This window comes from Botrytis byssoidea (assembly GCF_014898295.1).
Source record: "Botrytis byssoidea strain MUCL 94 chromosome Unknown BBYS_017, whole genome shotgun sequence".
In the NCBI taxonomy this organism is placed as follows: Eukaryota; Fungi; Ascomycota; class Leotiomycetes; order Helotiales; family Sclerotiniaceae; genus Botrytis; species Botrytis byssoidea.
Window position 1 is genome coordinate 833,212 of NW_024065858.1, and position 13,241 is coordinate 846,452.

Sequence of the window (13,241 nt, forward strand, 5' to 3'; positions counted from 1 at the left end):
TCGCACCAGAGAAACGATCGAAACTCTTGAAGAACTACTGAGTACACTACTACTGTACCAACCCACCAAGCGAGAGGTCCATTACTAAGGTTATCTAAGTCTGAATTAGTGCGGCACTACAGTACCCCACCACCCATATGAATCATTCGAGCATTAATACATCCCAAAAGTTGAAGAGTCATTATTTGACTCCATTTCTTTAAAACCATTCAATTGAAATAATCTCAAAGTCTCAAAACATTCACCGCAATTCAATTATCTGGAATAAACTATATAACTCATAATCACAAGCACATTCATCCCTTTTGCCAACTCAATCAACAATGCCATCCCGCTCAGAAATCACTTATTTCGGCGCTGGTCCCGCACTCCTCCCCACCGATGTCCTTGAAACCGCAGCCGCAGCCCTCGTAGATTACAACGGTACTGGTCTTGGTTTAGCAGAGCATTCGCATCGATCTGAGCTCGCCGCCAATGTATTGAATACCGCGAAAGCAGATTTGGCAAAATACTTAGAGGTTCCAGACGATTATGAAATCCTCTTCATGCAAGGAGGTGGCAGTGGAGAGTTTTCCGCAACGATATACAATTTAGTTGGAGTCTGGGTCGAGAAGAGAAAACAAAAGATTCTAAAGGGTTTGGGCATTGCATCAGATAAGGACATTCCAGAAGATGCGCTGGTAAAGGAACTTCAGAAGGCGGTAGATGAGGAGCTTAAAATCGATTATTTGGTTACGGGATCATGGTCTCTCAAAGCTAGTCAGGAGGCAGCGAGATTAGTAGGCGCGGAACATGTCAATATTGTTGCAGATGGACGAAAGATCAATGATGGGAAATTTGGAAAAATCCCCGAGGAGAAAGATTGGAAACTCTCGAAGAATCCAGCAATGGTATACTATTGCGACAACGAAACGGTCGATGGTGTCGAGTTCCCCGGCTTCCCAAAATCTCTAGAGCCAAATGGAGAAGAAGACGAACCCATCGTAGTAGCAGATATGTCTTCCAATATCCTCTCGCGACGAGTTCCCGTCAAGAATTTCTCTGTCGTCTTTTTCGGTGCACAGAAGAATTTGGGATGTACAGGAGTCACCGTGGTGATCATCAAAAAGAATCTCCTTCCCCCGGTCGTCGCAACACCGGCTCCAACTCTCCTACGTAAACTTGGATTACCAATTGGTCCCATTGTTCTCTCCTACGAAACAATCGCCAAGAACAACAGTCTCTACAACACCTTGAGCATATTCGAGTAAGTCTCTCCATCTCTATCCCCCCCCCTTTCCCATGCCCACCCTATCTTACCCTACCCAACCTCCCACTAACACCCCACCCAGCGTCTACATCGCCGGACTCGTCCTCCAAAAACTCCTCGCCACCTACCCCGACGGCATCGCCGGGCAAGAAGCCCTCTCCAACAAAAAATCCACCCTCATCTACACCGCCCTCGACGCCCACCCCTCCATCTACAAAGTCGTCCCCGACGTCTCTGTCCGCTCAAGAATGAACATCTGTTTCCGCGTCACCGCATCGGAAGATATCTCTGAAGCCGAAAAGTCATTCTTAGCAGGTGCCACCGAGAGAGGTTTGACGGGTCTGAAAGGTCACAGAAGTGTAGGTGGTATTAGAGCCAGTAATTATAATACTATTACCTTGGAGGGAGCGGAGAAGTTGGCAGCGTGGATTCATGAATTTGCCCAGAGGAAGTAAAAGTATTTTAAAGGTAGGTGGGCGCGAGATCGTTGGTTGGAAGGACATGAAATGTTCGATATGAACAAAGTATCTGTATTATATTTACAAAAGTTTTGCCATCGACAATGAAATTTCGAATTTAAAAGTGGTCACTTGTTCTCTTTCAGGAAAATGGGTAGATCCGTACGGCACACCTATTCATTCAGACCAGCGATTGAGTGACAGAGGCATATGTTACAAGAAGTTTTAATCTCTGTGTGATTCGGAACATGTACTATATTCGTCGTGTCAATGATAGGAATTATATCACATTATTACTCATCCTGAAGGGAGAGTCCCATCCTTTAAGGTATATTTCATATTTCACGAGAGTCCTCGAAGATACCTATGTAGATATGCACTTCTTCCCCCTAATCTACTACTCAAAGCCCACAACTCATGGCCGGCATCTCATACATCCGTTGATTCCAGAAGAAACTAGGTAGCCAATTCATAAATCAGCGACTAGCAAGCTGCAAATTATATCTTTGACCTCATCGTCCCAGATCCATCCTACCATAAAACTCCATTCGCTGCATTTCCCATGGCTTGCCAAGCAAATCATTGGTAATCCAACCTATCCATCCCAGCCAGATGCAGACCGAAGCAAATTTATTCCAGAAAAAGTCATCATAGCCTCCAAAACGCCCATCTCGTATCATACCAACCATGTTCAAGAATTAAAAGAAATATCGTACAAGGAATTAGGTAGCTAGGGAAAACAGGTTCGAAAAGAAATCACGGATGCTAAAAAGCAAAAATATTGTGAATCTACTCTTCCCTAGCTAACACCTGTTCCAGTCAAGAATCCAGGTAACTCGGTCTAGGAACAGGTGCTACACCGCTTAAATAACTTGGTCCAGAGAATGACGAAGTCATTTGCCTTTTCGGTGGAGGCCTTGCAGGCGATTCTTCTTCTTCATCACTACTGCATAGATCAATAACTTCCGAGATGGGTCTTTTACCACCTGCTGATAAGTTTAATGGATTAGATCGATTGGATGGTGCTGCCGATAAAGAGTCGCGACTACTTTGTGCTTGATTCAAAGTGCCGTTTGAGGTTCCATTCTTGGCAATTGGTGTACTGGCCTTCCTTCCACCTGGGGAGACTTCGATCAAGTCATCATCGTCATCGGAGAAATCGCTTGAAGCTACACCGGGTCGTGATGACATGGCATCGGGTCTGTTGTAGAGTTTCCACTGTCCTTCTGGTTCAACTGTGACTTGATCAACGGATCTTGATGTGTTTTGTAATATATCCTTGACGTATCTTTGAAATCTGTCAGCAAACGTGATCCAGCCTATGAAAGGACAATTAACTTACTCATCAACGACTAATGTATCAAAAGGTGCAGAATTATTGCATATTGGACATAGCCAAGTTGGTCCTTGTTCTTGTAATTGAAGATAGGAAGTAGCATCAAAACATTGGTTATGCCTACACGATACTGATCGAATAGGCAAATCAATTCTTAAAGTTGACAATGGACACTTCAATGATAGAACTGAAGCAGTGGCCACAATGTCCGCATCTCGTGATTTATTGATCACTTGTGTAAAATTAGGTTCTAGAACACAAATTTTGAGGGAAGGACATCTTACTATCGTTGATCACAGATTCCCTTGTAATTTTCTTGCCAGCCTGTAATCGTTTCACCAAGTCTGGGACAGGAATTAACTTGACCACATATAAAACCAAATAGAATTTCTGAAATTTTTGTTAGCACTGCAATTTAGCGGAACAAAAGTTAATAAACACATTGTAAATCCTGGAGAAAAACATGGTAGGATTGCATGGTGTTTATTCACCTCTGATGCTACGAAAGCTGCATTGAGACCTGCCTTTGTAGTCAACGCATAGGTCATCTCGACGGTGTTTTGATATCCAAGAACCTTCAACCTCAGTTCCTTGGTGATATCCACCGGTCGAGTTGATCCAGGCTTGTTTTTCAATCCTCTCAAGTTTGCCTTTACGTCTCCTCCATTCACTTTGACCTCTGATTGATGAGGGAAAGCAATATCATGTCTCCCATTGCCTTCGCTCGCACAGAATATCATTACTCTCAACGTGGGGTCGTTTTGGGCCTTTGACAAGATCGGATGGTTCTGAGCTTTGACTGGTATGTTGACGGTATGGCGATGTTGATTCATGGCTATTTAATCATTATTAGCATAGTTTAGATAAAACCTAGGAAAGGACCGTATCTACCATCACACAATTTGACCTCTCCAATTTGCTCGACGATGTCGTAAAATGGACTTGGTTTGAATTCAAGCTCTATGCATAATTAGATCGGGCGCATAATCCTAATATCGTGGGCTCATATACTCATTCCATAACCCATCGGCTTATAAGGCTGCATAGCTGCTCTAGGTGCAGAATAATTTGTTGCGCCGTTGGGAATCGAATTGGCAGCTGGAGAAGCTGATCCTTGATATGGACGTGAGTGCACTCCAGCAGCTACAATCTCTGGATGATCTATAATACGCCCTAGCCGATTGAATTTGATTTGGTCTGGCGCATTCGCATAGAGTCTGATTCCTATAGCGAAAGAAGTAAATCGTCAGCTTTATTCTCTCTCCTTACCAGCTGTTGTAGAATCTTGCGCCGGTAGACTGTAGTTTGAGACTACGCAGTGCGGCAATTCGCGATGCGATTATCAACTCCTTCAAGATGCAAACGACTTACTATCAACAATTCTCGTCTGTAATTCTGCCTTGACGCCATTTACTTTCATATCCTCAGCTAAACATATGTTCTTCAGTGTTTGGTTGAGCATGCCACCATTTTTCACCTTTCGTACATATGGTTCTGGGTCGAGGAAACTACCACCCCCCATCGAGGCCATTTCCTATCCTTGGATGGTGCTGAACAAGCTAAACAATTAGTTTTTGAGGAGTTTTGAAAGTCTTAGAAATGGTGAATAGATGTGAAATTGTAAAGAGTGAGATGTCGATTTTCCTTACGGTATTGACGATGGCAACAAATTGATCTTTGTTTTTGTTCTTCCAAATACTCCTTTGCTCTTTCGCCTTTCTTGTCGTAGAATAAATTGTGAAATTCAATGTTCAACTCCGAGTCGTAATAGAAGGAGATCACGAAGCTGGATTAGGCAGGCGGTAAATGATGAGTACGTGGCAGAATAAATTTACTGGATTTAGATTTTGCCGCTAAGATAAAAGATTAATCGAGTGAGTGAATGGAAATCTATCAAAATCATTCATTGCGCTATTTGGAGAAGAAGAAGTTTACATTGATTTTTCTACAATCTGCCACAACATTCAACAATACTCTACAATATCTTATCATATTCAAACACAAAAATGGCTAAGGGTGCGCGCTCAAGTTCTATCAAGGCAAATAATTCCGCCTTAAAAGCCAAAGTCTTTGGTCCGGTCGAGAATGCACGAGCAGAGAGATTGAATGCGAAACTTATGGAATTGATCTCACAACCAAAGCCATCAGCGAAGACAGAAGATGTGAGCATGGAAGTAAAAGAGGGAAAGGACGAAGAGGGTATGAAATAAACATTCCTTTCGAAGGATTTGTTCTCTAATCTTCTATTTAGCATCTGCAAAAGACACCTCGAAAGCCACCGCCGCCGCTCAAGAGAAGCCATCCGAAGGTATTTTAAGACTTCACAATCTACCGCCTACTCGAATCTTTGACTGACATATGAAACTGCAGAAATGGAGGTAGATGCCATCAGCAAGGTTGGCTCCAAGTCAAAGAACCGCATTTCGAAGAGAAGAGTTAGCAGTCGCAAATCCCAGATGACTTTCACTACCTACAAGAACGGCAAGAAAGTAGGAGGAGGCAGAAAGCAAAAGATCTATTGAGGTGCATTGAGATGCTGAAAGTCGAAAATCAATTATAATTTATAGGCGCATCGGACTATTGGTTTTGGGGGGCATGGAGTTCATGGTGAGGGGTTTGTTACACCTTCTGGCAGATAAAAATTGAGGAGTAGTTCTAAAGACTTCGAGATGTTAGATTATACCAAGAATTCGAAAGTTTCAACCTTTCCGCCGTCTCCAGTATACAAAAGACCCTTCCCCTCACACATGCATTGCACAAAAAATATCTGATTTATTATCCATGTCAACTGATAAGGATTTCTTATCCAAGACGCCAAAACGCGTTCGCCAACCTGACACCTAGCTTCTCTCAATACGAACTTCTTAAATTATTCTCTTACATAAATACAAATGGCAGAGAATCGTTTGAACTACATAGTTGTCTTATTCTTAAGCTAACATATCATTGATTCCACACAAGCAATCAATGGGTCAGGACTAAAAGGCACAAGATGGCCTCAAGAATACGAAACTCTTTGCTCGTAGTAGCAAATGTTCTCATTCCAATTGCTATATTGATATTTGCTAGTGGTTTCTTTCCTTACAAGCCCTTTCTATCTGGATTGGCACAGTATGAGTCTCTGGAATATGGTACTCCCCCAGAAGCTCCATTCGATAAGGTCATCTTCATGGTTGTTGATGCGCTGAGAAGGTAGAAGCTCTGAAGCAGAGTTTGGCATCAAAGCTAACCTTAACAGCGACTTTGTATTTTCAAACAATTCAGGGTTCCAATTTACTCAAAGGTTGATCGCATATTTGCAACCTTGTTTAAACCGTACTAACTCTTTCCACAGTCTCATTTCAAATGGCGCAGCTCTTCCATTCACAGCTCATGCGACATCTCCTACCATTACTATGCCCAGAATAAAAGCCATAACAACGGGTTCTATACCTTCATTTCTCGACGTGATTCTGAATTTTGCTGAATCCGATACATCTTCTTCTCTGGCGACTCAAGATACATGGCTGGCGCAAATGAAAGCAAAAGGAGGAGGAAAGATGATCATGTATGGAGATGATACTTGGTTGAAGCTGTTCCCAGAAACTTTTGACAGAGCAGATGGAACTTCAAGCTTCTTTGTTTCGGTCAGTGATCCAGTGGCTGAGAATGTACATAGAATGAATGTAGCTGAATATAAATTTCTGTTAGGATTTCACTGAAGTGGACAATAATGTGACCAGACATGTTCCGGAGGAGTTGATGAAGGATGATTGGAATACCATGGTTCTCCACTACCTTGGACTAGATCATATCGGTCATAAAGCAGGTCCACGGAGGTGAGATTTCCTATGGTGAGATTTTTACACGGGAGACTAATCCCTTGACTAGCCCGAATATGATTCCCAAACAGCAAGAGATGGATGGTATTGTCCGGTTGATCTATGAGAATATGGAAGCTCAAGATTACTTGAGCTCGACCCTTTTGGTGTTGTGTGGTGATCACGGAATGAATGATGCTGGTAATCATGGTGGATCTGCTCCAGGAGAAACCTCCCCAGCTCTCGTCTTCATGTCGCCAAAATTTGAGGACCTCAGGCATGAGCGTCAGCGGCTCGAGGTACCTGCTCCATTTGAAGAGGAATTCCAGTATTATAAAACTGTTGAACAGTCTGATATTGCTCCTACACTTGGGGCTCTACTTGGATTGCCTATACCAAAAAATAATTTAGGAGCATTCATTGATGATTTCTTACTATTCTGGCCTGAAAGTATGTTTGTCTATTCACAGTCAAGCTCGTTCGCTAATTTTGAGCAGGAAACGACCGTGTTCAAATTTTATTGAGAAATGCTAGACAGATTCTCAGCGTTGTCACTGCAACATTTCCATCGTTTGAAAACGAAGGGCCTTCCGAGAACTGCCACCAACTATCAAGTAGTGTTGATGACTTGGCATGCCAATGGAGAAGCATTACCAAAGGCCTGGTTGGTCTTCAAGCTAACCAGCAAGATCACGCTGTATGGGTCGCGGCCGTAACAAAGGTAGGTCTTACTTCATGATCATGTTCAATATCTAACAAAGTTTTAGTGGTTGAAGGAAGCTCAAGAGCTGATGAGTGGCACTGCTAGTAATTATGATGTCAAAAAGTTGATTACTGGTCAAGTTATTGCTGCTCTGGCTTCAGTTATGGCAGGGGTGGCGGCAAGGCCATTCATTCTGAACAATCTTAAAGCCAGCATTCCATTTATAGCTACCTGCTTGTCCTACGGTATTATGATGTTTGCTAGTAGTTATGTGGAAGAGGAACAGCATTTCTGGTATTGGACGACTACAGGGTGGTTGTTTCTCTTATCGATCAAGAAGTATGGTTCTTTTAATTTTGCCCTTGAATTCAAAATTAATAAACTCCTAGTATACGTCGCCAATTTCATGGACTTTGGCTATTGAGCATCAGCTCTGTAATGATTCTCGTCGCCACCAGAATTTCTAGACGCTGGAATCAAACAGGCCAGAAATTCGCTGGCGATCCTGATATCGCTCGAACATTTTTCTCTCAACATCGATTGACTCTATGGACACTTGTAGGCGCTACATATCTTTGGAACCTTCAATCACTCGCCAGTAAAGGATTTTCTCGTTTCCCACAAATCCTTGCTGGTGTCATCTCAACACTTTTGGCGACCGCAGCAATTACATTCAAACTTGCATTTACAAATGAAGATTCACCTGAACTTCTTGCAGGTATAGCGAAGACTATGGCAGACAATGATACTGGTATCCCGCTTGTTCTCCGGGCAAGATTGGTCTTCATTGGGATTGCATCTTGTCTGGTATACACCTTATTATCTAGTTTTAGCCTATCAGTTAAACGCCAGAATGGTAAGTTCCTTTTCTTTGCTGCCACTGCAAGTGCTCTCGAAACTAACCAAACTCAAGTTCCCATGCGCACGATTCATGACCTCATAGTTCTGCTTTTAATCACTCAAACTCGCGCAACCAACATCCCCCTGATTCTAGTCTTTGAACTTCAATACTCACTTCTCTCAACCCTTGATCTCTCCCTCATAGAGATCACAACTACCACCCTCCTCCTACAACAAACTTCCTTCTTTGCTCTCGGAAACTCAAACGCGATTTCATCAATCGACCTCTCATCTGCCTATAACGGCGTTGATTCCTACAACGTCTTCGCAGTCGGCGTCTTGATCTTCGTCTCTAATTGGGCTGGCCCTCTTTACTTCACATCAGCTGGTAATCTCCTACTATTGAAGTTATGGGAAAAGGGCGGAGTGAAGCGAAAGAGTGTTTGGAGTAATCATATAACCTTCTTAACAGTATTCATAGCGAGTAGCTTGACGGCGACGATGACAGCCTGTACGGTATTGAGAACGCATCTTTTTATTTGGACAGTTTTTAGTCCCAAATTTTTGTATACCATGGCTTGGAGTGCGGGGATGCATTTGGGAGGAAATGTGTTAGTTGGTGGAGGATTGTGGTCTTTGGGGAGGATGCTGAGTTAAGGGAAGGTAGTAGAATTGTAGGAATAGTGTTATAGAAAAGGAATGTTGAGAATTTTTATTCTCTAAGGATCGGCGGGGAAGAACGTTGAAGACTATTATCAAAATAGAAGCAAGCCAACTTTTCGTCAAAACCTAATGAATCGGTAATAGAGCTTGAAAGTGTTTGGAACTTTTTTGATACTTGATATCAGTTATTGATATTATGACATGAATCTCATAAGAATCTCAAAATTCTCAACGTGAATCAAAATTGTCTCGCTTGTATTATTGCTCGATAGGGGCATCAAATTTTTTAATTATTCCTAGAATTAGATCAACCCAGCAAACAAATCTTCAATGGCGTCCCCACCCTTCTTTTTTCTCTTCTTCTTCGGAGGCTTTGCCGGCGTCGAATCTGAGGAAGCTAATTTGGAAGTCTTCGGCTCCACCACTTCACCATCCTGTTTCCTCTTTTTTGGCTTTGCTTTCTGAATATCAGTGTTGTCTTCCTCTTTTCGTTCCACTTTCTGGCTATCTTCCATTTCTGAAACTGGAACATCTCTCACGATCTTCTCCCCCATATCCTCTTCTATCTCTGCCTCATTCAATTGTGGCGTCTCTTTCACGACTCCTGCTTGTTCGGCAATTTCCTCTGCAGTAAAAACTCTCAATGCACCGAGAACTTTATACAATCGCGCCAAACATCCCATTAACATCAATCCTAAAGTAGCATATTGATTATTGGCTACTAACTGACTGAATGTCCTATTTCTCACACACATTAGAAATTTATCCTCAAAAATCCCTTACTTTCCCTACTTCTCCAATCTAACCACGAACGAAAATAACTTACAGATAACATCCTGGTACCACATCCTCTTGGATAAATCTAACCAAACTCTGTAATTCCCTCTCTTCCCTCTCTTTTCGTTCCCGAGCTTTACCTTTCACTTTCCCACGTGATGACTCCATCACATGTTCTGGGATGATGGATAGAAGACGAGATACTTGGCGGCGGAGGATTCCAAAGGATATGTACCATTTTGAGAGACGGTGTTGGTTTTTATTGCGGTGGTGTGTGAGGTGAAGGAGGTGAGTGAGTGAAAGAAGCGATGCATGGTGTGGGTTTGGGGTTAATGTGTTCATTTTTGCGGGGGATTCAAAAGGGGTGATAGTTCAATGGCTTGTTTTCTTGGCTTTGAAGAGTTTCTTATTTAAGGAGACTCAACTTGCGTGGAAACATTATCGTTGTGCGTGGTCTAAATTTTGGAAATTCATGATGACAGAGGAAAAAGATACAGAAGGTAAGGCTTTAATACTGTCAGCCCTGCAGGAAGGCTGACGCACGGACTTTACGTCGAGAACAAGTATGCAGACCAGAGCTTCATTGACAGCCTTGACACATGCGATATGCGAAGTCTAGAACCTCGAATAATGATACGAACGAGACTATCAACTCTATGAATACCCAACAAATATTAATCCGCAATTCATGAATAACCAGATATAATACGAACTACAAACATTGTCTAACGCCAAAATGGCAGCTACTATTCCCCTCTCCACTACAACATGCTTGACCTCCTCAGAAGCATTCAAATATCCGCTTCCCCAGATTCGCCAATTCCATCGTGATCTCACTACGGAGCTTGACGAGAAAAATGCACGTCTGCGGACACTGGTCGGGGGTAGTTATAGACAACTACTTGGGACCGCCGAGCAAATCTTACAGATGCGACAGGATATTAGCGGAGTAGAGGAAAAGTTAGGCAAAGTAGGAGAAGGATGTGGGAGAAATGTGTTGGTTGGAATGGTTTGTGGATTGGGAAAACTACAGGGCGAAACGAAGAATGGGAAGAAGAGCGAGGAAATGCGGGTTGTGGCTAGGATGAAGGTATTGGAAATGTGTGGGATTGTAGTTGGGAAGCTCTTGAGGAGACAAGGAAGAATAGATGGGGATGGTGGGAGAGGGAAGGGGCTAGTCGTTGCTGCAAAAGTTTTAGTTCTAAGTCGATTGTTGGCGAAGAGTTTGGAAAATACGGAAGATAAGCAATTCGTCGAGGAAGCGAAGAAGAAGAGGTCGGTTTTGACGAAGCGATTGTTACGTGCAGTTGAAAAGACATTGGTTTCCCTCAAAGATTCTAAAGATAGAGATGATCTGGTACAGGCACTCTGCGCATACAGTCTAGCTACCAGCTCCGGGGCGAAAGACGTTTTGCGACATTTCTTAAATGTTCGTGGTGAGGCAATGGCTTTAGCGTTCGACGACGAAGAGGAGTCGAACAAACAGACCTCAGGTATTCTACGAGCTCTGGAAATATATACGAGAACTTTACTAGATGTACAAGCTTTAGTGCCAAGGAGGCTGAGTGAAGCCTTAGCTGCACTGAAGACGAAACCTTTACTGAAAGATGACAGCATTCGAGAGTTGGAGGGATTGAGGTTAGATGTGTGTGAACGGAGGTTTGGTGACGAAATTCTTTACTTCACACCTTATGTTCGGCATGATGATTTGGAAGGGTCGTTAGCAGTTGAAACACTAAAAGGTTGGGCGAAGAAAGCGTCAGAAGTGTTACTGGAAGGCTTTTCGAAGACTCTTCAAGGGGGCTTGGACTTCAAAGTGGTTGTCGAACTACGAACGAAGATACTGGAGGTGTGGATTAGAGATGGAGGCAAAGCAAACGGATTCGATCCCTCTATACTTCTAGATGGCTTGCGAGACGTTATAAACAAACGACTCGTAGAGTTATTGGAAGCTGGAGTTGATAAACTTCATCTAGTGGGGACAGAGATAGAGTCCACATTGGCAACATGGAAAGAAGGAATCACTGATCTACAACCAAGTCTCTGGGATGAAGATATGATGGCAACCGAGCTCAGCAATGGTGGTAATATCTTCAAACAAGACATACTTGCTCGCACGTTTGGACGCAACGATGCTGTTTCAAGAGTTGTTAACAGTTTTCACACTTGGAGACATCTTATTGAGGAAATTGGTACTTATATTGATCAACTGAAAAAACAAAGATGGGATGATGATTTGGAAGATATGGAAGATGATGAAAGTCTCGAATCACGGCAAAACCTTCTTAGCAAGGAAGATCCCCAAATGCTACAAGATCATCTCAATTCGAGCTTAGAAAAATCATTCCAGGAATTACACACCAAGATCACATCACTCGTGGACCAGCATAAAGATAACAAATCTGTCGGGAAAATATCGGTATACATCCTCCGTATTCTACGAGATATCAGAGCAGAGTTACCTAGTATTCCCGCACTACAAAAGTTTGGAATCTCTCTTGTCTCATCGCTGCACGAAAATCTCGCAGGTATGGTCTCAGAAGAACCAGTCTTGAGTTTTGCAAAATCTCTCAAGACAAAGAAGGTCGCAGGTAGAGCATTATGGGAAGGTACCCCAGAACTTCCTGTCCAGCCCTCCCCAGCTACATTCAAATTTCTGAGAGGTTTATCGACTGCTATGGCTGATGCTGGGGCCGATCTATGGAGTCCTGTTGCTGTTAAAGTGTTGAAAGCGCATCTAGACTCCCAGGTGGGAGACCAATGGAGTATGGCTCTGAAAGAAAAAGAAGGGGAGGCTAGTAATGGAACGACTGATTCTCCTACCATAGCTCCCCAAGCAGACGCCGAGGAAAAAGAAGGAGATTCTCCTGCTCCTACTCTTACTCCTACTTCTGTTGTAGAAGTAGATGAAGAAAAGCAGAAGGATTTACTAAAACAATCACTATTTGATATCTTTGTCTTGCAGCAAGCTTTCGCATCACAATCTGATGAAAAGGAGAACAAGCTTAAGAACTTGGCACATGAGGTGGATGCAAAGCTAGACCTTGAGGGGAGAGAAAAGAAACGTGTGGTTAATGGCGCGGCAGAGTATTGGAAGAGGTGCAATCTCTTATATGGACTTTTAGCGTAGATTATAGAGGGTTAGATGAAGAGAGAGACCTGTAATGAATGTTATGAATGGCTTACTTTTGGGTATCTTTCCTTTTGAGTTAAACGACTGAGGCGTTGGGTTCGTAAGAGCCGATTATTTATATGTGCATCATTTGACGATTATGGAGAATGTAGCTACATAGGCGCGTTTCATCTTTTCTGCTGCCGTTTATTTTTTACGATCTGTATTTGCTTGATCGATGTGTTTGGTGCTGTACTTTTTTTTCGCTGCCAGCGAAGTACCATCGACAATAGAACAGTGGAT

At 42.8% G+C, this 13,241-nt stretch overlaps 6 protein-coding genes across 6 annotated transcripts; 4 read left to right on the plus strand and 2 right to left on the minus strand.

Annotated features, from left to right (window-relative positions):
• Positions 1 to 323: 323 nt before the first annotated feature.
• Positions 324 to 1,704, plus strand: EAE97_008313 (uncharacterized protein; the record flags this gene model as incomplete). Its single annotated transcript, XM_038878827.1, has 2 exons — positions 324 to 1,246; positions 1,332 to 1,704. 2 exons carry the CDS (start codon positions 324 to 326, stop codon positions 1,702 to 1,704), a joined length of 1,296 nt encoding a protein of 431 aa, XP_038730507.1.
• Positions 1,705 to 2,526: 822 nt separating this feature from the next.
• On the minus strand, positions 2,527 to 4,574 carry EAE97_008314 (uncharacterized protein; the record flags this gene model as incomplete). The annotated part of the gene is made up of 7 exons (XM_038878828.1): positions 2,527 to 2,995; positions 3,050 to 3,275; positions 3,328 to 3,433; positions 3,535 to 3,878; positions 3,935 to 4,003; positions 4,055 to 4,267; positions 4,415 to 4,574. The coding sequence occupies 7 exons, from the start codon at positions 4,572 to 4,574 to the stop codon at positions 2,527 to 2,529; spliced, it is 1,587 nt and encodes a 528-aa protein (XP_038730508.1).
• Positions 4,575 to 4,930: 356 nt separating this feature from the next.
• Positions 4,931 to 5,796, plus strand: EAE97_008315 (uncharacterized protein). Its single transcript, XM_038878829.1, has 4 exons — positions 4,931 to 5,242; positions 5,295 to 5,351; positions 5,414 to 5,657; positions 5,720 to 5,796. Exons 1-3 carry the CDS (start codon positions 5,050 to 5,052, stop codon positions 5,563 to 5,565), a joined length of 402 nt encoding a protein of 133 aa, XP_038730509.1. The 5' UTR covers positions 4,931 to 5,049; the 3' UTR covers positions 5,566 to 5,657; positions 5,720 to 5,796.
• A 239-nt stretch (positions 5,797 to 6,035) lies between these two features.
• Positions 6,036 to 9,043, plus strand: EAE97_008316 (uncharacterized protein; the record flags this gene model as incomplete). The annotated part of the gene is made up of 9 exons (XM_038878830.1): positions 6,036 to 6,235; positions 6,282 to 6,326; positions 6,378 to 6,669; positions 6,734 to 6,861; positions 6,914 to 7,293; positions 7,341 to 7,564; positions 7,611 to 7,885; positions 7,936 to 8,402; positions 8,460 to 9,043. The coding sequence occupies 9 exons, from the start codon at positions 6,036 to 6,038 to the stop codon at positions 9,041 to 9,043; spliced, it is 2,595 nt and encodes an 864-aa protein (XP_038730510.1).
• Positions 9,044 to 9,318: 275 nt separating this feature from the next.
• EAE97_008317 (uncharacterized protein) lies at positions 9,319 to 10,276 on the minus strand. Its single transcript, XM_038878831.1, has 2 exons — positions 9,876 to 10,276; positions 9,319 to 9,787 (listed from the first exon to the last, which is right to left on the minus strand). The coding sequence occupies exons 1-2, from the start codon at positions 10,166 to 10,168 to the stop codon at positions 9,352 to 9,354; spliced, it is 729 nt and encodes a 242-aa protein (XP_038730511.1). The 5' UTR covers positions 10,169 to 10,276; the 3' UTR covers positions 9,319 to 9,351.
• Positions 10,277 to 10,562: 286 nt separating this feature from the next.
• EAE97_008318 (uncharacterized protein) lies at positions 10,563 to 12,956 on the plus strand (the record flags this gene model as incomplete). The annotated part of the gene is made up of 1 exon (XM_038878832.1): positions 10,563 to 12,956. The coding sequence occupies one exon, from the start codon at positions 10,563 to 10,565 to the stop codon at positions 12,954 to 12,956; it is 2,394 nt and encodes a 797-aa protein (XP_038730512.1).
• Between the last annotated feature and the right edge of the window lie 285 nt (positions 12,957 to 13,241).

Excerpts from the sequence above, each read along its gene's own strand:
- EAE97_008315 (XM_038878829.1), top strand. The coding sequence starts at position 5,050 with ATGGCTAAGGGTGCGCGCTCAAGTTCTATCAAGGCAAATAATTCCGCC. Across the intron at positions 5,243-5,294 it reads AGAGGGAAAGGACGAAGAGG|CATCTGCAAAAGACACCTCG; the intron begins GTATGAAATAAA and ends TCTTCTATTTAG. Across the intron at positions 5,352-5,413 it reads TCAAGAGAAGCCATCCGAAG|AAATGGAGGTAGATGCCATC; the intron begins GTATTTTAAGAC and ends ATGAAACTGCAG.
- EAE97_008317 (XM_038878831.1), bottom strand. The coding sequence starts at position 10,168 with ATGAACACATTAACCCCAAACCCACACCATGCATCGCTTCTTTCACTC. Across the intron at positions 9,788-9,875 it reads GTGGTACCAGGATGTTATCT|GACATTCAGTCAGTTAGTAG; the intron begins GTAAGTTATTTT and ends TGTGAGAAATAG.